General features: G+C 39.4%; 1 protein-coding gene across 6 annotated transcripts in view; it reads left to right on the top strand.

The window, feature by feature from the left end:
• casz1 (castor zinc finger 1) overlaps positions 1–27,320 on the top strand; it is a 198,757-nt gene that overhangs the window by 150,408 nt on the left and 21,029 nt on the right. For 3 of the 6 annotated variants that reach the window (XM_059541317.1, XM_059541318.1, XM_059541314.1), the window contains 4 exons: positions 14,986–15,555; positions 21,501–22,365; positions 23,279–23,344; positions 26,204–26,294. In XM_059541317.1, coding sequence (XP_059397300.1) covers positions 14,986–15,555; positions 21,501–22,365; positions 23,279–23,344; positions 26,204–26,294 — 1,592 coding nt within the window. Of the gene's footprint in view, positions 1–495; positions 717–14,985; positions 15,556–21,500; positions 22,366–23,278; positions 23,345–26,203; positions 26,295–27,320 lie in introns of those variants that run through there. The other 3 variants (XM_059541319.1, XM_059541313.1, XM_059541320.1) reach the window with 3 other exon arrangements.

Below are 27,320 nucleotides of genomic sequence, written 5' to 3'. Positions count from 1 at the left end.
ATAATGATTGTTTTGCAACAGGTCTCCTTTCCCCTAGACTGCCATTGGGTTAGTTGAACAGTTAGTCCCGCCCCAAACTCATGCTATTGGTTGAGCTAATCAGGCAGGGTTGTAGTTTCAAAAAGTAAGATTTTGATTCAGTTAAAAAAGCGCAAGATTTCCGCTTTAAAGGTATGTGTGTGGTATTTAGTTTCAGTGGACTGAGAGGAATATGTGGCACATTATTACTGTCAGATGCATGCACTCACTCTCTCTCTCTCTCTCTCTCTCTCTCTCTCTCGCTCTGTGGGTCTCACTTTAGCGACCTGAGCTCACTGTGACTTCCATTGACTGACCAGTTTAACTTCCTCCGCTCCGTCTCACTCAGCCTCGTACCGTGGGAGATCTGCTTAAGTGGCCCTTTTTCTCTCATTCTTTCCATCTCACTCTCCTGGGCCTGCTTTTCCACAGTGGCTGTGGGGAGCAGAGGGTGTTGAAGGACCCCTACTGGTAAAGTGGGTAAACATGCACAGCCCTGACATATGTGCTGCGAGAGAGAGCGATTGAGAGAGGGAGAAAGAGAGGGAGAGGAGAAGGTTAGAGTGAGAGAGGGCGAGTGCAGCCCAGCTGTAAAGGCGCACAGGGAGAAAAGAGAAAAATGCCTTGCTTTGTGGAGAGAATTCCTCCAAAGCAGCAGGGAGAGGTGAGACAGAGAGAGGAGGGCTGTCTCCTGCCAGGTAAGACCTGCGCCAGGCACTCCACACACACACACACACACACACACACACACACACACACACACACAGAGAGAGAGAGAGAGAGAGAGAGAGTGAGAGAGAGAGAGAGAGAGATGCTGGTGGCTTGAGCACACTGTGGACAGGCTGGGTGTGAGGGTGTAGAATGACAAAGGCACTCATTACTTTCACTGTGTGTTTTAGTAAAGAAATACCTCACTATGATGTGATGACTGCATGGAAATATAAAGTTGAGGAGTGACTTTTAGTTTTAGGTGCCATTGTATGTGCTTGTTTAATTTCACAAAAAGTAAAACTATTTTTTGAATGAATGAATTGATCTAGATGGTTTACTTAAATAATTACTTAATTTATTCATGAGTTTATTTAGATTTTATTAAAAACAAAAATCATGTCGTTTGTTCTGTAGCTTTTTTTTTTTTTTTGTATTATTAAATTTTTGTATTTTTTAAATGATTTGCTTTGATTTATACAATTTTATTAAAATAATATTTATGCATTTTTCAGTTTTAGAATTTAATATTCTAAAAAAATATTCTTTGAGTTGATTGAATTTTAATTTGCGACTTAATTTATGCAGAACTAAATCCTTAAGATCAATGTAATTTTAGTCATATAATAATGTCATATAATAATGTAATAGATTATTTATAATAATGCTTTTTAGACACACACTCCACAGATGTGAAATATCTCTCAAAGTTCTTAAAATAGAAGAATATAAAATATTCTTAAATGAGTCAGACATTTAGTCTCCTGTAATTTTGGTTTATATTGGATGTGGATTAGTCACTGTGTACTTTTTGTCTCAAATTGCTGTTCTTAATTACTAGCAAAGCCTCAGCTAGTGACTGCTCAGAATTTCTCAGTTAGATGACAAGTGGTATTATTTGCCCAGCTAAGCGAGCGACTGCCGGTATCGAGCGTGCTCTCACGTGCTTGTTTAGATACAGCTGTTCTGTCAACTGGGGGATTTTCCACAGGGCTTCTGTTTGGAAGACGCGCTCTGTTCCAGCGTTCAATTAGATCTTCCCATTTTTTGTTAAATAAATATAGTGTCTTTAAATCTAAACACACATTTGCATGGAGCTCAGTGTGCAGCCAAGGATGCAATGTGCTGTTTCAGGCCTAGTGGAGGCCTGAAAAGTGAGGCAGAGAAAGAGAGAGAGAGGAAGGAAGTTTGTCTCTTTTCCACCCTCTTGTTGATCTGTTTCTATTGCTGATGGAATTGAGCCTTCAGTGAAAGGTGAGGTCACAATTGAATTTGGCTTGCGTTTCCGTGGTGATTTGGCAGTGGTTTCCGATGTCCCAGTGGATTGGTTTGTTTGTTTGTGCGATGGCGAGTCTCTGTGTGTGTGTGTGTGTGGGTTTCCGTGCATAAACACGGGCACGGGAGTTTTTACAGAGCAGATATTTCCCCTCTGTTTTCACTCTGAGCTAGGGGAGATTGATGACTGAATTGTTGAGTACATGTTAACAGTAACTGCTGATTTATTGAGATACTTAGAGTAAGTGAGGGTGCACCAACTAAGAGGGGAGGAAAAAGATATAGGCCTTTTAAGTTAATGTAGAAATAGAGCCTTTTTAAGTAATAATTGTGATTACTGTGCAGGGGGCAGGGAGGGATGTGCGGGCGTTCAGCCAGAGGAGAGGTGTATTTGAGCACGCTGTGAAGGAAACACATTTCACAGACTGGGGAAAGGAATAACGTGGAATTGTTTATTGAATTTATAAGGACTTTAATTGGAAGTTCTTGGTTTTTTTTGAAGGCTTGGCATGGTACAAGTCTTAAGTGTTATCATTATGCTAAAACAAGTGTACAGTACCTTAATGCAGGTATCCCAGTGAGTTTCCTACTAAAACAGCATTTTAATTATAAAATTCATTTATAAGTCTGTCTCTTGGGAATACTCCGCAACTTTCAGCCAGAAGTATTCATGCTTCCTTCAGTGTGATATTCTTCCATCCGTCCATCTCAGCACGTGGCTAAAATTTAGCTTTGAGGAAAAATGGTGTCTTGTGTTTTTTTTTATCTACCTTCTAGGCTGAGTGAAATGTTTCCCTAGTTTGCACAGGGATGACTTTATTTTTTTAGCAGGGATTTAAACCTACTCAATCCCCCCATAAATACAACCTTTCCCAGCAGCATGCCAGCCGTAACTCATTCTCTAACTCTTTCACTAACTTAACTCATATTGCAGAGAGAGCTTTGTTTTTTTCTTAGTTTCAGCTCGATTAGATCAGTCACGTCGACAGCTGCCTCTTTCAGATCTCTTGCTTGCCCTCATCAGAGCCATTTTTTCCAGCCATTGAGTTCTGACGATCGGATTTTAAATGGAATTGTGATATTCTGCTTTGCTGATGGCACTTGTTGATGTCCAGACTTTTAAGAGCTCTATAAAGCTGCTTATGTGGCAGGACCATTGTCAGTTTGGACAAACAAGAACATTGTACTGGGACCCAATAATTTGGAGCTTTGACCAATTTGGAACCAGTTTCATACATATATATATTATATGTATTTTATTAAATGTGTATATGTAAATAATTTTTTTTTCTTCAGATAAATGTATTTATTTATTTGTTTATTTATAATTAATCATTTTTTGGAGTATATGGTATAGTCTGTTCTAGTGACTTTCAATCAGGGTCGAGTCGTCCTGGGGGCCTCAGAAAACTTCCAGGAGGGATCTAAAAGTCTTAAAAGGGTTTATATTTAGTTAGCTTGACATTGTAATTTAAATGCTAAAAATACCAGTACTGAGTAATCATAACAGCTGAGACAGAAGGGCAAAGGGGGGCTTTGGAGTACAAAAGTTACTCATTGGGCCAGTGGAAGATTGGACCCATATTTTAACATTTTGTCCTAGAAACTTTTTGTGATAACCCTACTTTTTGTTAAGATCTGTTGTCAAAACTTTTCTAGCCACAGCAAAGCTTCATTAATCTATGATATTAAATAGTGTCTGAAGGATCAAACATTACAGTGACTTAGAGTAGCATCATGCAAAACATCTGAAAGCTTGTGGAATTAGTGGGAATTGTATTGGAGAGAGTGTTGTGTAAAGTCAGGCGGGATAAATGTGTGACTGCGGAGAGCGACTCGAGCTCTGTTCTGGGGTGGAGGAGACAGAATGTCTCTCAGGGCCCCTGATCGGCTGTGATCCGCCTGCTGCTACCTTCTGTTCTCCACTGTTAGTCCCAGCGGCTGCTCTGAACTGACACACACAACTCCTCGATGGGCTTGAAGCCCTCTGATGTCCCACCCTCCCCTCCGTTCCACCTTCGTCTGGCGCTTTGCATTTTGTTATATTTGTGTAAAAGCCCAACACTGAGCGAGATTATAGTTGTGCGGCAGTAGTTCCCTCTCTCTCCTTCTCTGTTCTTGCCGTCCTTCCAGTCCTCCGTTTGATCTCGCTATCATCTCCTCTCTCATCTCCTGTCTGTTCGACACCTGAGAGCTGATGCTTTAAGAGGACGACGTCTGAAAAAATGTACAGCGGCAGGCCATCGACTCTGATAAAGGCAGTAAACAAGATGAAAAACAAAAGCCCACAGCAACGGTTTGAATAAAAGACCTACCTGTTACAGTGTCCATTAAGCATTATTCCTCGCAGTGGTAAGACAGCTGAAGTGCACCACATGCCCAGTGTTAATATTACTTGAAGAGAGTCCATAAGCTGATCAGTGGGGAAAGGCGCTCTGTACGCCTCAGGCAGTGCCAGGCCTTGTGTTTGGCTCCCGTTCAGAGGATTGATGTCTGGGAGTCAGTGGGGACTCCACTGTACCTTTATTACTCATCAGCTGGGTACCAAACTAATTTGATAAAGCGCCACTTAATACACCAAACACACACACACACACATACTATGACCGTGCCTGGCACGCCATCAACTGTATCAGGCCGCCCAGCAAAAGGCTGGGACATCATTTAAAGATGGCATATTATTATTATTTTTTATTATTATTTTTAATTAAGAAATTATATGGACTAGACACGGACATCCAGCATCCTCCACAAGTTCTCCACAACTCAATATGTCATATATATATAAGTTTTTTACTGTACTTTACTACAGAGAGAGATATTTTACATAAATGCATGTAGTTTTACTGTAAAATATTGTAAAATTGATAAATAATTATTATGATTTAGTGAGTAAATGTAATTTTTTTGTAATTAAACATTATATTATAATTACCTTACCTTGTTTTAATAAAAATCTATTTTATATTGAACAGTTGTTAATGTTTAAATATACTGTTGTTTTATTATTAGTTTTATTAGTTTTTTTAAGCCAATTAAAAAAAGTCACCTTATAATAAACAATGAGAAGTGTAAAGTGACATTTCCTGTTATACACTTCCTGTTATCGAACTTATAGAACTTCCTTTTATACATCACATTTAATGATCTTTTATATTTTTCTGTGTTTTATAATTTGTCATATTATAATGATATTATTATAATAATATAAGTAAAAATTGTGTGTAAATTTCAGGCAAATTTTTAGAAGTCCTTTAATTATATTGTATATTTATTTAATATTTAATATTTTGCCATCTAATAATATCAATAGAATAACACATTATATATATATATATATATATATATATATATATATATATATATATATATATATATATATATATATATATATATATATATATATATATATATGATTATAAGAATAATATAATATTTTATTGTATTCAATTTAGATTGTCTTCATCTCATGAAGTCTGAAAACATATTGTTTGTGTGTGAATTTCTGGCAAACACATGCCATAAAATTAATTAAGGATTTTATATATTTAGCTCCAACATAGAAAATGTGTATTTCTGTTACAAAATGATTGATTTACATAGATGGAAGAAAGATAAGCATGGTAGATACTGTAGCAGAATGAGGCAGAGAAAGAGATAAAGAGAGAGAGAGGAAGAGGTGGGTTTGGTAATTACTAACTCTGTGCCCAGGCAGCGGAGAACAGTGTGTGAGTGTGTGTAGGCCCTGGTGCTCCGATAATGAAGGGTTACTGTTGCAGATCTGACAGCGTTAATCTCCACATCGTCCTCGCCTGGTATTTACCCTGCTGGGGAAAGAGCGGCAAGCCCACCTGACAACGCAGTTTACCCACAGCCAGACACCTCAGCTCACACACACCCCACACACACACACCAGGATCAGTTTCAGAGTCCTTATCTCAAAGACAAACCACCTCAGAAACCAAAAAAAAAAAATCAGAAAACATGGAGGGGGAAAACTTTTTCTTCACCTTTTTGTCAATCTTTCCCTTTCATCTTCTCTTCCTCCCATTTGAAGTTTATGAAGTACTGTTTAAGCATTACAGAGGTGCAGACAGACGAATATGAATATGCATCGCACCATATGGTTGCACTTGCTCTGGGACTAGGTGTGTCCAGAAGGTAGAACCACATTAATGCATTATTCTCCCCTCAAATGATCAGGCTCCTAGTGCTGTAGCACATCATGACCATGTGTGCATGGGCCTTACTGGCTTTGAATAATGTGGTCATGCAACTGGCCATCCTGGATGAGCGAAAGAGAATAAAGACAGCTAGAGAGTGAGCCGTGCTGTTTTTTTTTTTGTTTTTTTTTCAAAAACCCTGACAGAGCCATGATTAAAAGTGATATTTCTGACACGTAAGGATGCGTACAGGAAGTAACCTTCTCCAAAGCCTTCATTATTAGATGCATGACAGACCTGAATATTTATAAAATATGCTTTAATAATTGATAACAGCAATCTGCTACGGTAAATCATCAGATTTGCACTTCAACAGAGTATCCGTTTTAATTTTAAAATAATATTAAGTCGAATGCTAATGCAGGTGAAATGCAAAATTGCGACCCGTGTGTGGCTGAAACTCTAAATGCATTTGTGCCATTTTTAGTGCATTGGAAAAACAATGGCATGTTAATGATATTGCCCTCGCTGCTCGTTTAGAAACTGTTATCAATGTCTGTAATCATTTGTGCACCGCTCGTTTTGTTGTGCACTGAGCTGTTGTGCTGTTTACTTGTGTAGCTTCCGTTTGAGGGCACATCACAGCCAAAAAATCAGGAAACCAGCCTGTTTTAGTGTAGAATATACAAGCTGATGTGGTTTTATCAAAAGCATATTCTTTGTTTGAGTCAGTATGCAATACTTCCTCTTGTGTTCTTTGACCAAAATAGCGCGCACACACATGCATGCACGCACACACACACACACACACACACACACACACACACACACACCTTTTGTAAAGCTTCTTTCCACTCTTGATGATTTTTCAAAAGTGAATCTTTTTTTTCTCACAGGTATGAAATGTTTTCACTTTCAAACTTGAGTTTGTGTTCTTGCAAAAAAATTAAAATAAATGCTAAAAGCATTTGCCGTCTTTGAGAATGACTCCTGTATTTGTAGCTGTGTAAAATCATGCACATCACCTTGAAATAACCAGTGACACTAACAGTCAGAAGTTTGCATGTTAAATATATAAAGTATAAAAAGTCCAGTACACATGGAATAGCCATAAATTATGTTGGCAGTCTAATGTTTCAGATAAATACATTAAATTACATTTAATATATAAATAAGTCAAATATTAACTAAAAGTACCGTTTTGCAAAGGATTTTATATGTAGTGACAATTTGTTTTTGTCTACTGGTTTTTCTATTATTTTTATAGTGTAAACATTTTACAGGTAATGCACATATATTACGCTGTGCATATTCATTGCATGTTGTAGATCTGAGTGTCTTATTACAGTTACAGTAAGTGCTTTGTTCATATTGTTTGTGTTTTTAACCGACACATATTGCGCGTCATGACACTCATATGATTCAAATGCTTCAGTCTTGTCAACTGACCGCATTTCACTGTAACAAAGCCTAGATTAAAAGAATTCAGGTTTGTTTTAAAGAGGTATTGTTGCAGAAGGGAACTTGGAGAACTAAAAGAGTCTAAACCTCAGAAGTTCAGGGGACAACTGCAAAATGTTCCTCTGTGCATAAAATGTAAAAAAAAAAAAAAAAAGTCTAGAGTCTATGAAGCAGAGCAAATGTTTTAATGGTGGCCATGGATCGAAGCTGTCAGCAAGGCTTCCTGTCTGGAAATTTAGTTTTTTTTTTTCTTTCTTTCTTAACGTCACCTCCTTTTCTTGTTTCTGAAGGAGATGTGCAACACGAACTGTAGTGTGTGATAAAATGCAAGCAAGATTTGAGAAAATCACACAAAAACATTCAGTGAGCTACAGTATCTGAAAAACAAATGTAAAAGTGTAAAATAGAAATCAGTTAACCTACAAGCAGAAATGCCCTCCTTGATTGACGTTATCTGGCTTGACAGCGTTTCATATCAAGGTTAACCTGGCGTTCGAAGGCCCGAGAGGGAAAGAAGCAGAGGAAAGCAGAAAAAAAAGTCAGACGTCGTCTTGGTCCTGCTCCTCTCTGCCACTCTTTCTCTCTCTCTCACACGGCAGGTGGAGGTTTCTGCACTCTTAATTGATAACTAATCGAGCGGCCTGTGCTGTGTTTCCCCCAGAGGACGGCTCTAATGGTTGCTTGGCTTTCTCAGCAGCACAGCTCCAGAACCACTAAATTAAATATATCCCCACAGATAATGACTCTGAGTGACAGACTCCGGTCTGGGTGGCACCAGCGGCCACCAACCTCTCGTTGTGCCCCTGCACTGGAGGAACTAAAGTAGCCCACCCTCTTCTGTGTCCGCTCGCCTAACCAATGCCTCACGCTAACCACAGCTCCTCGTGACAAAAATACATCTCAAGCAGTTAATCTGTGTAGATATCAGCTCAAGTGCCCTTCAGTGGCACAGGGAGCCTCTCCTCAGAGCCATGATTCCGGTCCAATTCTTGCCTGGGCTTACTTCTATCAAACTTCCACCCAATGGGTGATGAGACCATCATGTATTATTTTTGTATTATTATGTTACAATAGGCCTTCTAGAGCCATTGATGTTGTAAAGAGTTTGTTCACATGAAAATGAAAATTCTGTCATTATGTACTCACCCTCATGTCAGTCCAAAACTTTTTTAAAGAAATACTTTTATTCAACAAGGATGCATTAAATTGTTTAAAATGATACTTTTACTGGAAGACTGGAGTAATGATGCTGAATATTCAGCTTTGCCATCACAGGAATAAATTAAAATAGAAAATAGTTATTTTAAATCTTAAGTATGTTTTTCAGTATTATAAAATGCACCACAAATACATATTATTGCTGATATTACTGTACTTTGATCACATAAATACAGTCTTGGTGAGCATAAGTGACTTCTTTTAAAAACATTTAAAAAATCTTCCTGACCACAAACTTTTGTAGGGTGTATCTTGTAGGTTTTGTTTTTGTTGTTTTTTTGGTCCATACAATATGGGTCCAGTGACTTTTAAATTAAAGAAAGAAGAAAGTCAGCCATACATGTTTGAAACACTGTGCTGAGTAAATTATGACAGTATTTTCATTTGTGAATGAATCAGGCCCATTCTTCAGAAAACACTGTGCCAGCTGTGAGACAGACTTCCTTTGCAAGTGCAATCAGGGCACATGCAGAGTCGTTCGGATCACCTCAGACTTTAATTTTCCCTATTCCAGCCCTTCTATCCTCAGGGGACGTCTTAAATGCTTTGTCTTATGATTAGTCTTCAGGGATGTATTTGTTCTCAGAATTGAAGGGTAACTGTGCTGCTTAAACAAAAAATTTCCTTTTCCGTCTGTGTCAAAATATGCATCTGCCATTTTCTGTCCATTGTCCTCAGCTGCAAGTATGTGCGTGCCTTTTTTTCTCCATGGCTTGTTTGTTTTTGTTACCTGCAACGGGATGTAACTGAATTATTGTATGTGGCAGAAGGTTCCAGTCTGGCAGAGAGAGAAAAAAGAGAGGGAGAAGTCAAATTAGGTCCTTCAAGGTCAGTTCTAAGATAGCATGCAACATGCTAGGTCACATTCCAGACTAAAAGCAATAAGTGCTTTATTGATGAAAAAATAAAAATAAATTCATTGCAAGCAAGCAGATGTGCAACAGACTGATTAATATTACAACAGATTTGAGTGAGTGTGTGTGTACTTGTATGCATGCCTTATGCATTCATATTTTGCTTCTCCAACAACAACAAAAAAATAAACAAAAAGAAATTCATGAGCATAATTGTTTTGTCCGGATGTGTATCTCCCACTAAAAATTGATCCCTGCATGGGAATCTGAAAAATCCAATCTGAAATTTTCTGAGTCCCTCAGAAAAAAAAAAAGGACAGAATGATAGAGTGTGTATGAGCAGTTTATAAAACCCATCATAGTTTTGCCATTAATGCTTTTTTTTGGCACAACTTCATAATGCAACAACTTGTTTTTAAACATCAGAAAATCCTGAAGTGTCATATTACAAGACTAAGACCAAAAGCAAAACTATTAAAATAAGTATCATAGAGATACTTACTACACACCTAGTCCCAGGAATTCTTTTAACCTTGTGCAGTTTTTATTTGTTTTTTCATATTTGCCCTCATTTACAGTACATTGCAAACCAGGTAAACCTGCCCTGTGAGCACGATCCTCCCCTCTCATACTATGATACCAAACAAACCTGTTTCAAAGCTCAAATAACCATCTTTTACCTTCTAATTCTCTTTCTTTCACCTCCTTTTTCTTTATGCTTCACCTCAGCCTCTAATTCCATTTTTTTCCTGCTTTAAGCGGCAGTTGGGAATGGCATTGTTTTTAATCATCAGAACCCAGAAATTATTATTATCGCCTCTGACGTGGCAATTAAAACTTCAGGTCAGAGGCACAACGAGCGGTGATCAGCAGCGAAGCTGAGAAGTTTTAATTAGACGATCAGAACCATTAATGCACAAAAAAGGTGTGCGCTGGGAAATTAACGTGAACGTCTTAATCAGGGTTACCGACTCCGAAGAGGAGTCAAGTGAATAGAGAGCAAAAAACAAATCATTTCCGCACCACTGGGACAAAACTCAATTAAATATGCATGCAGAAAATGGAAATTCGGAGCATCACACAGACCGTTGGAAAAAATACGGCAAATTCTGTAGATGGGGTCGCAAACCTGCTTATTGTTATTCTTGTGAAATAAAATCAAAAGAGAGGCCAGATGCTGTGGAACGAGGGTGTGTGGAGAACAGGTCCGATACTGACTTTTCCGTTCCCCTTCCCCCGGAGCGATGGGAGAAACAAACTACTTCCTGCAAGCTGTAAATTAGCAAAATAGAGGGGATTATTTCAGCATGTGTGTGTGTGTTTGTGTGTGTCCGAGTTTTAGTAGATATATGGAAATACCTAGGAATCTGCCTCTCTGAGGGCCCCATCTTGTTACAGTTGCTGCAAATAATGAGAAACTGCATTGTAAATATGCAAAATAAAGCACTAAAGAAAGGCCAGGAACAGGTAACTGTTCTCATTTCTTGGTTTATTTGACATTTACTTTATTAAGTTTGCATTTGCAGAAGCCCCTGACAGTCAGCGGTCCTAGCTCCTCCACCTGGGAAAAAACAAAAAAGACAAGTTAATTTATACACATTCCAGGTCAGTTAATCTGTCAAAAGGATTATAATATCAGAATAAAGCTTTTAAAAGTCAGGACAGAAAGAAACTGCTCTGACAGGAGGATATTTAAATAATGAGGAATGATCCAACGCTGTCCAGGCCTGTTGCATTAATGAATGCTCTGTATTATTAGGGTTTTGTCCTTGCATTAGTCGACGTATTTTGAAAGTCTGCATGAAATCAGACAGGGCAGATCAGAGTGTTAGATCACCGCTAAGTCGAGGGATTCAGGTTTAGCAAAGTAAACAGAATTTGTTTCTAGAACAATCGCAGCAGTGGATGCCAGGTGAGAAGGAGAAAGTCACATCCCAGCTTTAGCGTGCATACTCTTCCTGTCAGAATGAGAGAGAGAGAGAGAGAGAGAGAGAGAGAGAGAGAGACGAAGAGGGAAGAACAGGACACGCCAATCTAAGCAGTCATTAACAGCCACTTCCTCACTCTGGTGGGCTGATTGCAGTCAGCACACGTGTGTACAAATAGTGCACTTCCAACGGCATTATTAGGATTTGAAACACCACTTGATTGGGCATGATATCATTCCGGTGCATAAACAGAAGCTGCGCATTAAACGAGACACGCAGGGCCCTGAGAGCCACGTTGAAGGCAGCTTCTCTGTCATCCCCGGCGTCCTCCGCCTCACGGTTCTGAAAAGAAACAGGGCTTGCGGGGCCTTTGATGTGCAAGTAGATAAAAAGAAAAAACTCTCTCACTCTTATTGTCAAATCTGTTTAGAATAGTTTCTTGACTTTTTTTCGCAAAGGTTTTCTCCTTATACAGTAAAAGCATTAGGGCAATTCCCGCTCTGCACTATTTCCAGTAAAAAATATTGTCAGCATTAGAATAAACAGGACCTCTTAAAGAAAACAAGCTTTTGCTGTGATCATCCCCACCGTTTGTTTATTATTCAGCGCTGACAGGCGTCTTCAAGGGCCTGAAATAATAGTGTTTCGCTGAAACACGTTTGGACGAATCAAATCATTGATGTTTGCACCTATTTTTCTTAACATGAGTGCCTGTCTCTAGAGTGGCGGGAGGGATCCCAGAGGAGAGGCTGTTCTTTTATCTGCATCCCTACTGAATTTATCACACTGCATGCTATCATGAACACAAACGACTTGAAGTAAACAGTGGTGTTACCATAGCAATCTCCATTGTTGGTCAGAACCGAGGCATTTCTATTGCCGGGCATGTATTTAATGTAACAGCTACAACACTGGTTTTACCATGATCTTTTTTGAGCTCCAGAGCGTCTCATTAGTGCCCTGATCCTCTCTCATTTAAAACCTCAGATCTCATCTCAGACAAAGTTGTCTTTCAAGTGCACAGCCTTATTTTTTGTAAAAGTGCTAAAGTAGTTTTTTTTTTCACAACATTTATTATGATATTTATGTTTTATTAAATATTATATACATTAATATTTAATATACATACATGAATATGATTCAGTATATAGATAATAATTTTTTTATAGAATTTTTCCTGTTAGAGCTTTCTTTTGATTACTTTTATTTTACTATATATATATATATATATATATATATATATATATATATATATATATATTTTTTTTTTTTTTTTTTTTTTTTTTATAAAAGTGTTACAGCTGTTTGTATTACATTGAATTGAATTGAATTGTTTGCATTATTTACAGTTCATTATAAAATTACCGGCCACTGACAAGCAGTTGCATTTACTCACAAATTTTATTTTTATTTGCCACTTGGCGAGTGCTAATTTAAGACAATGTGGGTGTTGACCAGGGGTGTTTTGATTGTTTTAAAAAAAGGCACATAAATTGTGGGTAATGGAACGAGATCGCTTCTCAGGGGTCATTTCCTACAAGGAAAAGCGAGATTGCAATGCAAAGGAAATCAGTAGTTAAAGAGTGAAATACTGAGCAGGGTAAACAGTAAATGACCTTTACTGTTACGCCCAAATGACCTCAATCTTCCTTTGGAGGTATTCTGAAAAAGTACTTCAGAATTTATGTTTCCACTTCCTAATAGTTTTTGCAGCTGATATTTTTTTTCTTCCTTTTTGGGGTTCAAAATTGCTGTCCTCAACTGGATGACCTCTTCAACACAGGCCTTGCAATTGTCTAAGGTAAAAATGAGCACATCTGAGGCATTTAGATGCATGTGGTGCAGTGCGGAGCGTGCATAATTCCTCAGCTCATTGTTTCAGAGAGGAAGTGTTAAGTGTAAATACAGTAACTGAGAAAGCATGTGCCGGGGGCCACAGGGTGCACAGCACATCTAGTATGTAACAGGCTAACCTTGAGTCCCTTCAAAAGCTCATTGTGCAAAATAAATAAATTAATTAAATTTCAACATTTCAACACAGCGTCTAACTACCAGCTAAACCGTTCCATAGACCGTTATAGGTCCCGCAGGTTTCTCATTCTTTATTTACTGCATGATAAACAATTAACGTTACGAGCGGGCTTGATTTTAAGCCTGGAAAACCTATTAACTTTGCTAAATCTTTGCATCAGATTCATGGCAATAGGGTGACTTAGCAGTGAGAGAATTCTGCCCTTAAAAAGGCATCTCTGGATATGGACGGTCTCAGAACAGCTGCGGGGTGTGGGGGGTGTGGGGAGTTGACACAGGGATAGATATTATAGATAGCACATTGGGGTGAAATAGAAAATGACCAGGCCCATGCGGAATATTAACATGCAGATTTCTGTAGTATTACTGGAATGTTGAACCGTGGAAATCCATGCTGCTCTAACCTGGAGATGCATTTGGTGTGTGGCAGGTAATATGGAGTGAGTTTATTGCGAAACCCATTAGTGAATGATCAGCTCTAGTACACTCTTACCTTTCTATTCAAGGGGGATGCACAGGAAGTGTGTATGTCTGACTGGTGTTTGACTCTCAAACCACTGTTTTGATCTCTAAAATGTCTACGGTTTTGGGTCTTCTGCACTGTATGAGCAGGTTTAGGGGGCTGATGGTGAATTTGCGTGACAGTTAGAGACATGAGCAGGCTGAGTGAAGAGAGGTGATGTGAGGTGATGGGATGGCAGCTACTTTTTCTCTGTGTGTTTGTCTCTTTTATGCGTTCTTTCTCTTTCTTTCTGCTTCCAGATGTACTTTCTCTGGTTTCTTATACAGTAGTCTTCAGCGCTCTCGCCCCTGCGCTGTCAGAGTTAAGGCTGATATTGGCAGGACGCTGGGCCTCTTTAGGTGAAGAGAGTCTTCAGTGTCAGGCTGTTTCTATCCTGCTGTCATGTTCAAAATTAAATCACACTGTAATGGTGACTTGACACACTGTTTGGGGTCTGATTGCGATCTAGTTTTTCTTCTCGGTGTGTAGAAAGAGATATTTCTCTCGTTCCCTATCTCACCTTCTCCCATAAAGTAGGTGTGAATTACATCTGCAATTTACAGACATGCATGTGACTTTTTCTTTTTAATTCTCTATTGTTGTGAAAAAGGAGTGTCAGTGTGTATCTAGGAGTAACAGCAAACAAAAACTTAGTTAAAATGCACTTAGTTAAACAGGTTTGTGGTTTTTAGAGAGATGCATTGTGGTAAGCTTGAAGCATGGAAGGGTGGTGCAACCATTATCAAGTCTTTAACTGTTAACATCTTTCATAAATCTTGTTTTCAACCACTAAAATGTTCTTTCTTCTTCTTTTTTTCTGTCAACAGCTGAGAGAAGTTTATGCACTGAAAAGACCTCAGGAAAATCCACAATGGCCGCCAAAAGGAAAGGTGGCCTAAAACTGAATGCGATCTGTGCCAAGCTTAGCAAGCAGGTGGTGTACGACGGCAGTTCCCAAAATGCCGAGGGAGACTCAGATCTAGTGGACAACAGCGAGCGGGGCAGCTTGCAAAATGATGAGGGTGACAGACCTGAAAGTGTCTTCTCAGAGGTACTGACCCTGGGCACGAGCCTTGAAGAGGACCAGAAACGGCGCGAAGCCATTGAGAAATGGGTGAATGGCGAGTACGCTGATGATCCGCAGTCCTTAGGAGGGGTCGAGACCAGGGGACTCAAACCTAACAATGGAGATGATGGTCCCCCTGAAGGGGTGTACATGGTGCAGCCTAAAGGCTGCAGCGATGGCGAAGACAACACAGAAGAAGTCGAGACCATGCCCAGCTCCCATGAGGGCAGTTATCATGAGGACAGAGACTCGGAGGACAGCCCGCACAAGGACGACAGCTACCAGCCCACCACTGAAGCCCCCCCTCGCCAAGCCCCCTTCACCTCAACAGGTATCACCTCTTTCTTTTAGTATGATGTCATTAGTATTCATAGGTATTTATAAGTTACATTTGCACACACAGTTTTGTTTGTGTACAATATCAGCATTTTGACAGCAGCTCAATTAGATAGATACACAAATACACAATAAAACCATGAATTTATTATTCTATGAATCTTGTTGATATGAAAAAAGCATTTACATTTTAGATGCTGTCAGTATGTTGATTTTGTGCATTTCAGAGTCTAAAAAACATGCAGATCTACACTTGACATACAGTGCAAGTGCCTGCGAATACTATTAAGATGACAGTATTTTTCTCTGTTCTCTGTCTCAAAACAAAGTGTGCATAAGCAAGATAAAATCTCTCTTCAAAGACTTCCCAGCTCAGTTTTCACAGGTCTTATTTTACCTGTGTGCTTTGCAAGCAGACTTACAGTGACACTTTGACAGCGACACAAGTGCAGTTCTTGGAAAGAGAAATCTATAGTTATACCATGAAAGAGTAACTGTTGCCATCCGGAAACACATAGAAACAATCTGCATTGGGAAAAACAGAAAGTAATAGAAGAAATTAATTGTAAAGAAGGCTTATAGAGACTGGAGTGTATGTGTGTAGCAGCCGAGGGGCCAAGAGTGTTGGCAGGCCGGCTAAGCTTCATATTACACCCAGGATTACACTCTGACTCTTTGATTTTCTATAAGCTCACAAAACGTAGCTACCACAGACCCGATTACATAGTAGACCCACTCTGCCAAGACTCCAGGTCTCTATCAGTTCAGGAGATTAAATCCTGGAGATTCAGAAAAAGTCTTGAGTAATGCAAAAGCCTTAAAGGTGGCACTTTAATCAGTATGGAAAGAAACAAAGACTGCATTTACTTCTGTATTTGTAATACAAACATCTAGACAACATGAGGCACGCATTGCCATACTTCACAAAATGAAAACAAGCTAGAAAAATCTGCAGAAACTGACACAATCTCTCGACAAAGGTCCAGCAAGACAGAAACTATGCTAGATAACATCAGGAGATGAGAGATATCACTTAGTTTAAAAGACGTTTCTTTTCAAAGATAGCTACCGAAATCAGATGAAGCTGGTGCTTTTTTGTTACATGCTTTCTTCTTTCAGTTTTTCTTCTGCTTTAAGTTTTTTTTTCTCATTCTTACGGTAGAAACACCTATATGTTTGTGGCCTCTATCACAGAAGCGGGGCCAAGAGCTTCTCAGAAAATCAAGCATTTTCCGGCAAACATGAGTGCTTTGTGGTTTTAATCAGTCATTTTGTGTTTATTTCATGGTCATAAAGAAAGCTATCTGTAAATATGTGTTTGTGTTGTACACCTTTTTCTTTCATTGGGCCCTGGCTGCTTCTGCATCTCAAAATGAAGAAAAAGCGTTTGAAGACTGCAGCGAGCAGACATTAGTCACCACTCTTGTCTTGAGTTGTTTTTCCCTCCTCTCTCTCTCTGTTGATTGTAACTAGGGCATCTATACTGCCATGTTTCTGAGCGGCTCACAATTAAAATATTTTTTCTTCCCTCGTGCTGCTGTCTTTCAAAGGCTAATGCAGAGCGCACATAATTATGCATATAAACATAGTGGCTTAATTATCTCTCACAACATCAGTGACAATGTAATTAACAGACATCGCAAGATCAATGAGAGAAACTGCGACCTTCAAAACATTTAACTCCTCACATCAGGGGACTGAGCAGAATCCCTATCAGCATAAAATCACAGAATACCTTTCCCATAGCAGTCGAATGAAACCAGGCTAGGCAATAGATCATGTTAAAATATCAAATATTTTACATATATATATATATAAAAAAAATATTTATTATTTAGAAATATAGTTTAGAAGAAATTCTATTTGAATATAATTTAATTTTAGTTCTGGTAGAATATATTGCAACTAGACCTACTAACATGCCTCGAGATTCTCTTCATATTTAGCCTTTATGAACAAGACATTTATGCATTTAGCAGACACTTTTATCCATTCAGGTTATAAATTTTTTGGTAACACTTTAGTACAGGGTCCAATTCACACTAATAGCTAGTTGCTTATTAGCATGTCTATTATTAACATATTGGCTTTTTATTAGTGCTTATAAAGTACATATAATGCATGACATCCATAATCCTACCCAATACCCTAAACTTAACAACTACCTTATAAACTATTAATAAGCAGCAAATAAGGAGTTAATTGAGGCAGAAGTCATAGTTAATGATTAGTTAATAGTGAGAATTGGACCCTAAAATAAAGTGTGACCCATTTTTTATATAAAATTTTTTACCAGTATGTGTGTTCCTTGGGAATCGAACCCACAACCTTTTGCTCTGCTAACGCAATGCTCGACCACTGAGCCACAGCTGAAGTGAAATGGACCACCCAAAGATGTTTGTTAAAACTCAAAATCCAAAAAGAGTTGTGAATTTAGCCGTATCAGCTAATCAGCTAGCTGGATTAAGCTACCTTAAGTTTAGCTATTTAGTGGAAGCTTTGAGTGGTTCTCGATATCACAGCAAATTTGACATGATTTCAAGAGAAATGTGGAGGGGTGTTTTTGAGTCAAGTTTAAAACTGAACTAGTTTATTTAAAAAGCAGTCTCAGAAATGTCTGTTTGAGAGAACAGCTTTGACAGTTTGTCAGTGGACCCTTGATAAGTCACTATATATAGATCCTTACATGTATGTCCTTATCATCACCCCCTCTGGAGTGCATGAAGACAGGATCAGCCTGCCTATGATGGCCATGTTTGGTCAGCAGAAAGGAGATATAATGCCCATTTGTTATCACACCACGGAGGGAAAATGTACCTTAATTGCTTCAAACGTAGACAAGGGCTTTGTCACAGGCTGGAATTTGCCATTATGAAGTGGTGAGATTAGGAGCACTTCTTTTTGTACTTTCCAGTGACATGAGGAAGAGAGAGAGTGCTGGGAGTTCAGCCAGGCAAATCCTACCTTTCCCCCAAAGCCATGGCTTTCCGACCACATGCACATGACATCATTTGGAGCGTGTGAGATGAGGATGAGAGGAGAAAACTCATTTACATGCTGTTTTAAAAGGTTATCTGTTCTTAGGTCCTGGCATAATGTGTGCAGTTTAAGTCCAATCGTTCTCCTGACACTGATAGTCTATTAAACGGATACAGAGCTTCCCACTGGCATGCTAGACTTCTCGCCCTGTCTTCTGTTACCACCTGCTACTACTGTATGTAATACATCCGGCATTTCTTCTAATACCAACAGAATAATCTTAAAGAGATGGTTCACTCAAATGGAAAACTGTTCACCCCCAAATTGGCATCTATGTAGTCACCTTCATGTTTATTTCATCATTTATTTTCTTTGTCCATGGAACAGAAAATAAATCTTCTAAATAGCTTTGTTTGCATTCCACAGAAAAAGAAAATCATGTTGGTTTGGAACAGCAAGAGTGGATCATCATAACATATGATATCCTACTAGACTTTTGATGCTACTAATAATGCTAAAGATAAACTGATAACACTCAGAAAGGGGAATTTTTTTTTCAGAAAACGAAGGGAGTTTCCCAACTGTTTGAAAAAAGGTACAGATGGAATATGTCCAACTACCCAAAGCAGGAGTGTATGTGATCGCTGCCCTTGAAAATCTTCAGGGACAGAGATTAAAGAGCCGGTCCTTACTTTAAAGCTGTGTAAAATCACATGACCTGACAAAACCCCTTTAAGCAGTCATGACCTATACAAAAATACAGTCACTGGATGCCAAAGTTATGACTAAAGACTTTCTCTGCCAAACTGAAGTTCTGGAGATGCATACAGTAACGCTAAATATCCGTCAGTAAGTAATAATAGCTCATTATTTTTTATAGTTAGTGTTTTATTTGTGGCTGATTCAGCCGTGATTAAATAGAGACTTATTAAAAATAAATGAGCATACTTTGTCAAAATGTAGTCACAATAAACTTTTTGACTTTTTATAGCATTAGAGGCACAAATCTAATCTTTCAGTCCATTTTCTGTTCATATTATATGTATATTACAAAAATGCACTTATTTACATTATAAATACATTTATTCCTAATCTAATTAATTTTATTGCATTCTGTGCAAAGAGCCACACCAAGCACATGTCGTACTGCGAATGTATGTGTATTTGACCAATAAAACTTTAAAATTTTAAAAGCAGTACATATTTACCTCATAGCTGTCAACCCTCCCGTTTTTTCCGGGTTTCTCACGTATTTTAGCTCTTTTCCCGCTGTCTTCACGTTTTAGTATTTTCCAGTAAAATATCCCATATTTTTACACTCAACTATCTGTGTCTGTGAAGTGGTTTGCACTTGGGTTTCTAGACCTCCAGTAAAGCAGGTGGCAGTATACAGTAGCTTAGGCTACCATCGAAGAAGAAGACAGTTGCAGCGGCGCCAGCGGGCGGGAGGAAGATGGAAAAAGTAGCGGGAAGTGATCTTCGAGAGTAGAGTAGATGAGTGTGATGTGCAATGATGGATCAGGATGCCGAATGCCAAAATCACCGAATTAATCGCCAACCAAAACCGAGGACATTATGCCGATATTTGAGTAAATGGGAGTCCACCTTCCACTACCTGACAAGCAGCCATGTAGTTCCAAATTATGCCTACTGCAAAATTTGTCGTTGTCAGATAAAACAACGTTTCGCAGCACAAAATTATTATTAATATTTAAGTATTATTAATATTACCTTGTTCATAAATAAATCACTTTTAACATATCAATTGGTCTGTTATTCTTTAATATATATTGCGTAGTTATAAACTCTTTAGACTGTTAATGATTAGTGCTTTTTTTTAAGTTTGTGGATAAAAATCGTGTAAAAAAAAATACAATTTTGGGGATGGATTCCGGGAAATCTCCCTTATTTTCAATGTTCATTGTTGACAGCTATGATTTACCTTTCAAACCTAGAGTCCTCATCAGTTCCTTTTTTTGTACCCTATTTGGTTTGCATGTCAGTAATACTACATGGCAACACTGAATTGAGAAATCAAGTAGATGTGGAGACCTGGAGTGCCATGAAGCCCTAATCTTTGAGCATGAGATAAAATTATGTGCTCAAACAAAGTAGAAGGTGCTAAAATTAAGCATGGCAAAGCATAGGGAGTTTCCTCTCAAATACCTGATACATTTCTCTTCAATTTTTCATGTCCTTTCGATCTCCCAGATCAGCTTTCATACTGATGTAGCATGGCTAGGACTAGCCCCAACGTAGCAATGGAAATTTGGGGATTATTTTACAGGCTGAGACGGAGATGTGTAAAGCACAGGCAAGAGACCGATTTAGCAATAACATAGAAATATGAGACCAAAGCTAAAATATTTTAGTATTAATTACCATTGCCATGGCTAATGTTACCTCTAACTGTCTCATTTGCCCTGCAATGAAAATGGCAATCAAATAAATGGAAAAAAGGTCTGGAGAAGGGCAGGGGTCCTGGCAGGGTGGAGAGGGAGTTTATATGACACCTCTGTGAAGTTGTCATTTGGAGCCATGCTCTTTTACCAGGGTCGCTTTCCTGACAGACAAACTGAGACAGATTTTTAGCATTTATCTGCTGTGGTAAACACTATATCAGAGCCAAGAACTAAGTGCACTGGTGCCAGAGGGGTTTGTGTCCCATTCTCACTCGCATGCACAAGAGCACAGCCTCTGAAAGAGCAGTAATTTGGATTTTATAAGGGCTGGATAAGAAACGGGAAGATTTCGACCCAAATTGTCTCCTTTTGCCTGTCTGTCCGACCTTCCTCCAGACCTATATGAAAGTTAATGTTTCGGAAGTAATTTCACTATACTGCAATTAAACTATACCTTTACCTGTTTCTGACTGTCTTATTGGGCCTTGTTATTTTATTTATTTTATTGTATTTTATTTTTGTTAGATAACTAAGTGCTCTTTTTTTGTATTTCGTATAGGAGAGGCCTCCGCACTACACGATTACGCCGCTAACACAATGAATGAGTTCTTACACATGTTCGGCTATGATGACCAGCAGGCTAGGGATGAGCTGGCCAAGAAGATCAGCTTTGAAAAACTGAAAGCAGCTACCTCAGATCCCTCTTCCCTGAGCAGTGAGGAGGCCACCCATCGAGCTCGCTTCTCCAAGTATGAGGAGTACATCCGCAAGCTGAAGGCCGGGGAGACCCTGCCCTGGCCTATGCACACCAAGCCCGAAGAGCTCAACTCCAAAATGGAGAAGAGCACTGCCCACATCCAGCCGGTCCTTACAGGGTCAGAGAGTCAGATATTTCCACCCGGAATGGACCACAAACAAAGCTCGCTCAACCCACCCCCAACCAACCTGTCACACATCCAGAACCTGGCGTCCCGAACATCCAAGTACGATTACTTCATCCAGAAGCTAAAGACGGGTGAGAGTCTCAAACAGCAGAATGGCAATTCCTACAAGCGGCCCTCCAAGTACGACTTGGAGAATGTCAAGTTCCTGCACCTCTTTAAGCCCGGAGAGGGCAACCCTGACATGGGAGGCGCCATCGCTTTTAAGACCGGCAAGGTTGGCAGGCCGTCAAAGTATGATATTCGAAATATCCAGAAGCTCATCCCCGGGAAGGTTGATCCTCCAGTGATGCCGAGCGTTCTCCCAGCTACGGCAGGAACCCCAGGAACCCCAATCATAAGTACGGCTGCTCCCGCTGGGGTCGTAGGAACTCCCGGATTGCCTGTAGACCAGGCTGGCCACCTTGGCCTTAACACTGACTACATGAAGTCCAACTTCTCCAAAACTGACTCTATCACTACTGGAACCGTCTCCTCAGTCAAGTAAGGCAATGTCTAAAAATTGTAATGAACTGTTCAAACAATATATTGACAGGAAAATACAGTGCTGGTGGATTGGGATTGGGGGGGGGGGGTATGTCATGTCAGAAGACCTCCGTTGGCCTAAAGTCAGATTACAATTTTGTAGGGCCTTTGTTGGTACTCTTTCAGAGTTTTTTGACCTTGTCAATGGTTCAGGTTAGCAAGAACCGAAAGGCTGTTCTCCAGCAGTCCCTGGGCCATTCAGAAATGTGGCCTTCTGCAAGCACACACACGTACAGTGATTTGTTATCAAAACCACCCTTACAGAGGCAGATTAACCCCAGGTCATCCCCTGCTGGAAATGTTCACGTTGTTAGTCCTGAGTTAGTGCTGCTGAACTGCTACTACCTTGTATACAAAACGCTTCACGCAGAGTATAATATGTTACATTATGAATTCCTCTCTTTAAGTGCTTATTCAATGAAGGTGGGATGCTAAGTCAAATGCTGCCACCAAACCCAATTCAATTAACTGGTAAATCAATGAGAATTGTCCTAAAAGCCATAGTTATCCCTCATACAAGGGCCAATCAAACAAAATAAAATGAACGCAGCCATTTTCTGGCTTTCTGACACTCTGCACAAACCCTCATATTTGCATTTGTGCTCTCTCCAAAAACACACATAAATAATTTATGCATTCAAAAAAAAAAAAGTTCTCTCTGTGCTTTCATTGTTGAGGCCATGCATCAAAGCACGCATATATATCTCCCTGATTCATTCCCAAACCAAATTGCTACTCCATTGAAGAAAATGTATATTGATAGCCCAAACTTTGAAATGGCTCATAAGTAAATACTGCGCCAGTTTGTTTTTATTACTGATGGAATGCATACTATTAATCCTTTTTCTCTTTTTTTTCTATGCAATGATAGGAATGGTCTTCCTCCCGAGAAACCTGTCACAGAGGAAGTCAACGTGTACCAGAAATATATTGCCAGGTATGCAAATCCTCACCCTTACAAAACTACACGACAACATTCTTTATTCGAGGACATATTTTACACTTTAATGAAGTAGGACATAGATTTGCAAAAATACACTTTCTGTGCAGACGATAAATTACGCTTAAGCATGCCAGGTTTATGGACTAAGGAAAATTAATTGAATTAAAGGCTGGAAAGGGAGTAATTTTTTCCCCAGTGTCAGTTTCTCTGCCAGCGCTGAAGCCGAACTCCGTAAAATCTTGAGCAAACAGCATGAAATGTTTGTGAAAACATCAGACACATTAGACTGCCCAGCGTGTGCCTGTGTCATAGGGCATGACTGCACGGATAGTGGAGACTTTATTTTCTAATATCTGCACTTCAAATGAAGATACTGAATCAACTAAATGACAGACACTCGCGAATGCAGACAAAGCACGGAGATAGATGCAGCACACTCCAATATCGGCTTCTGTTTCCTTTTGTCGCACCAGTAAGAAGGTGATTATCAGTTGTTTATTTATTCTGGCCTTAAAGAGAGAAAAAGGCGCGTTTCAAAAAGCAAAGTGGCTTTGGCGTTAATGATTACTCTCCCAAGCCGTAACATGAAGGCCACAAATCAAAGCCCTGGCACTAACAGACACACACACATCCTTGTGCACACACAAAAACCCTCCTTGGACTGATTACATTTTGCAAGAAGATTTAATTAAGGAATTTTTAATGAGGCTTCTGCTGGCACTGCCAAGAACTGTTTTGATATTTGCACTGCATAATGCATAAAATTTGTCTAAACATCTCGGCAGTTGATGCGCGGGGAGGCAGGAGATAAGCCCAGATACAGTTTCAATTTCCGTGTTGGGAAAAAAAGAAAGGAAAGAGAGGAGGGGGAAAAAGAAAAATGAGGACTCATAAAAAGGGCAAATGCAGGCTGGTGTATTGGGGGGTTGTTGAAGGATGGGGGGGGAGTGGAATCATCCACGCTAATGAGAGAACAGTCGTGCTAAAAAGCAGCTTTGTAAACTTGTCAAACACCCACCTTCCCCCCACAAAATGGGAAAAAGTTCTTTATCTCCTCGCGCTGCCACGGTTTGATGTTTAAAGAGTTTCCCTGGTAGTGTTTAGTCACTGTTTTCCCTCCTAAATGCTTTTATGTACCCACCATTGCGCCAAACTTTGATCGACGTGTCTCTGTTGTAACGGGAGATGTGCGGTTATCTCTGTATCGTGGAGATATTAATATTTAATCTGCCGCTGAATAGCAGCGTGGCCCATTAGCCCCCTGACGCGGCAAGTGGGAATTGTCCAGAGGCAAAGTGATACAGCCGGGGTGGGCTGGTATCCCAGGGGGCTTCTGTGTACACAGGACCGGGAATGTTTGAGTGCGACGCAGAGGGGCTGCTAATGGTGGGTGAGTTTAACATGTGCTGCCTGTGCTTTAATCCCTTTTAGAAAGGAATAGTTCACCCACAAATTAAAATACTGGCCCCAAAATACATGCCACCACATTTTAAAGACTGCACTGGTCATTTTATTCATGCATTAGTATAAATGTGGGCTGGGGCTGTTAAGTTTATAAATAAATAAATACATGGAAAAGTCCATATGACTACAATTTATTTTAATTTTTTTTTGAGTTTTGAATCCAAACATTTGTGTTGCGTGAAAAAGAGACAAAAATTTTAGTGTCATTCATTATTTTTCCTTTCAGCGAGCTGTTGACTGTTATACATTTATGGAGCTTGAACTCTTCAGTACTCATTGGCTGTAACTGCATTGAAAAAACACCAATGCATGCTTCAAAAAAATTATTTTCCATGAAAGGAAAAATATCAAAGGGGTTTGCAAAGGACATGTAGGTGAGCAAGCAATCATTTTCGAGTGAACTGATCTTTTAAAAAGCAAGCGAAACCACCTTAAGCGCTTGACACCTCCCCACTTCTTCAGAACACCACCCACGTTTAGCAGGTAGTGGATTCGCCATTCAATTAGCTTAATGAACTCAGCAAAGTGATTTGTAAAAGCAGTCTAGGGATAATCTAGGCAGTAGGGGGAAAAAAAATTACTTAGCTTTTTCTCTACCTCAGCAGATGGTGCTCTTGGCAGCGGCGGTGCGAATGTTTATTTGTGTGTTTTGAGCTGTAATTGGAGGTTTTTAACAGTCATCATTGTCAGGGTTATAATCAGCCTGTAAACACTCAGGAAATGTGCCTCTTTAAAGCACAGCCAATCTGTGGAAGACCTCGCTAGTCAGTCGGCGAGAGTGAAGAGGAGGAAGCCGTGCGGAGACACACTCAAACCCTTCTATTAGGCCTAACCTTTCCCTGATTAAAGCATAGGCTGTTAACCTGGACAGCCGAACGCTGATTTGGCAGGGATTAAAGCACGAGCAAATGAGTGAATTATGTCAGGGGTTACAGTTTAATAAGAGTCTACCTACTGCCTTTGAAGGTCTTGGAACTAATTTGGTGGAGATTGCTGTGGTTGGAGAGTGAATTGCAATTGTATGGTCTAGGAAGCGTAGGCTTGTTTTCTCTATGTGTTTATAGATCCTGGTAATGACTCTGAGCTCCGTGAAGATGACTCTGTCAGTGTTAGGGCATCTATCAAGCGGAGATAAAAGGCTAAATTGCCCTTTCAAGATCAGCCCCCGCACTGTTAAAGGTTTCGTATATGGAATAGAAATATCAAAATGCTACTCCATTTCAGTAAATGCTGATTTTTTTTCTTTTTGAAATTGATCACTTTATCTCACTTGCTGTTTCTGAAATCATGTTTATCTTTGTGCTCAATATGACAATAATGTTTGCATGCAAAATGCTCAGCCAAAACACTTAACAATGACACAAATATGATATTTCTGTCTGATTGTAGGTTCTCTGGGAGCCAGCACTGTGGCCATGTGCACTGTGCTTACCAGTACAGGGAGCATTATCACTGCATGGACCCTGAATGTAACTATCAGGTGAGAACGACAGCCACAAGCATGGTTCTAAATGAATGCACACTATGTGCTTAATGCAAATAAAATCACCAGTAACTAACTTACTTTGCCCACCATTAGCCAGTTGCAAAACACTGTTTTTTTTTGTTTTGTTTTTTTTTGTTTTTTTATCGATTGGTTATGATTTTAACTTGCATAGAACTGCACAAATCAGATTTACATTTATTTAGAAGTAAAACAAAAAATAAAAGTGATAATGCCCTGGTTTATGTTTTTTTTTCTTTCGTTCTCTCCTTTTTGATGATAAATGATACTGTCAGTCGGTAATTTTTGTAATTCGACTTTCATGGTTCATCCCTCACTGCTTAACATCCAAGTTTCTGTAAGGACAACCGCATATTGCCAAAGGTGTCACAACACCAGTTTAAAGCTCAACTTCACTCTTTCCATATCACTTCCTGACAGGAGAGAAAGATAACTGTTAGAGGAAATTATTGAAGTGTGCCAGGGTACACACAAGGAAACAAGGCAAACAAAACCTTACGGACAAGGCTTTTATCTTGGCACCGTACTGGCTTAACAGGTTTAGATAGATGAGGGCTATTTCTCAAAACTCAATCAGACAGACAATGGCCTTCTTTTTTTCATGGTTAATGGTAAATACTTTCAAAAGATGCCTCCTTTTATTTTTTCCAAAGGACATCTGCTAATACTCTTGGGCCACTCATAATCCCCTTTCACATTATTAATCTGATCCATGTCCCCGGAGTTGTCATGTTCAGCACAGCAAAATCAGCATTAAGCAGATCAGAACACAGACAGCAGCGGCTCACGCGCATATGGTGGAAAAGAGCAGTCAAAGACGGGTGCATTTGTCAAAGACTTCAAAAATCCTCCTGCAACGAGAGCCACTCAGTCTTTTCTTTATCAAGTCCTCTCTAGTCATAATCTCCCACTTCATTTTTAATCATCTGATTACTTTTTTCATTATAAACATCCAGGAATCCTGCTGAAGACAACAGGGCAGCTATTGCATCTGAAAGAGAC

The sequence above is a fragment of the Carassius carassius genome, chromosome 46 (assembly GCF_963082965.1).
Source record: "Carassius carassius chromosome 46, fCarCar2.1, whole genome shotgun sequence".
NCBI lineage: Eukaryota > Metazoa > Chordata > Actinopteri > Cypriniformes > Cyprinidae > Carassius > Carassius carassius.
The sequence above is the reverse complement of the archived record's forward strand: the minus strand, read 5'-3'. Positions and strand labels throughout refer to the sequence as shown.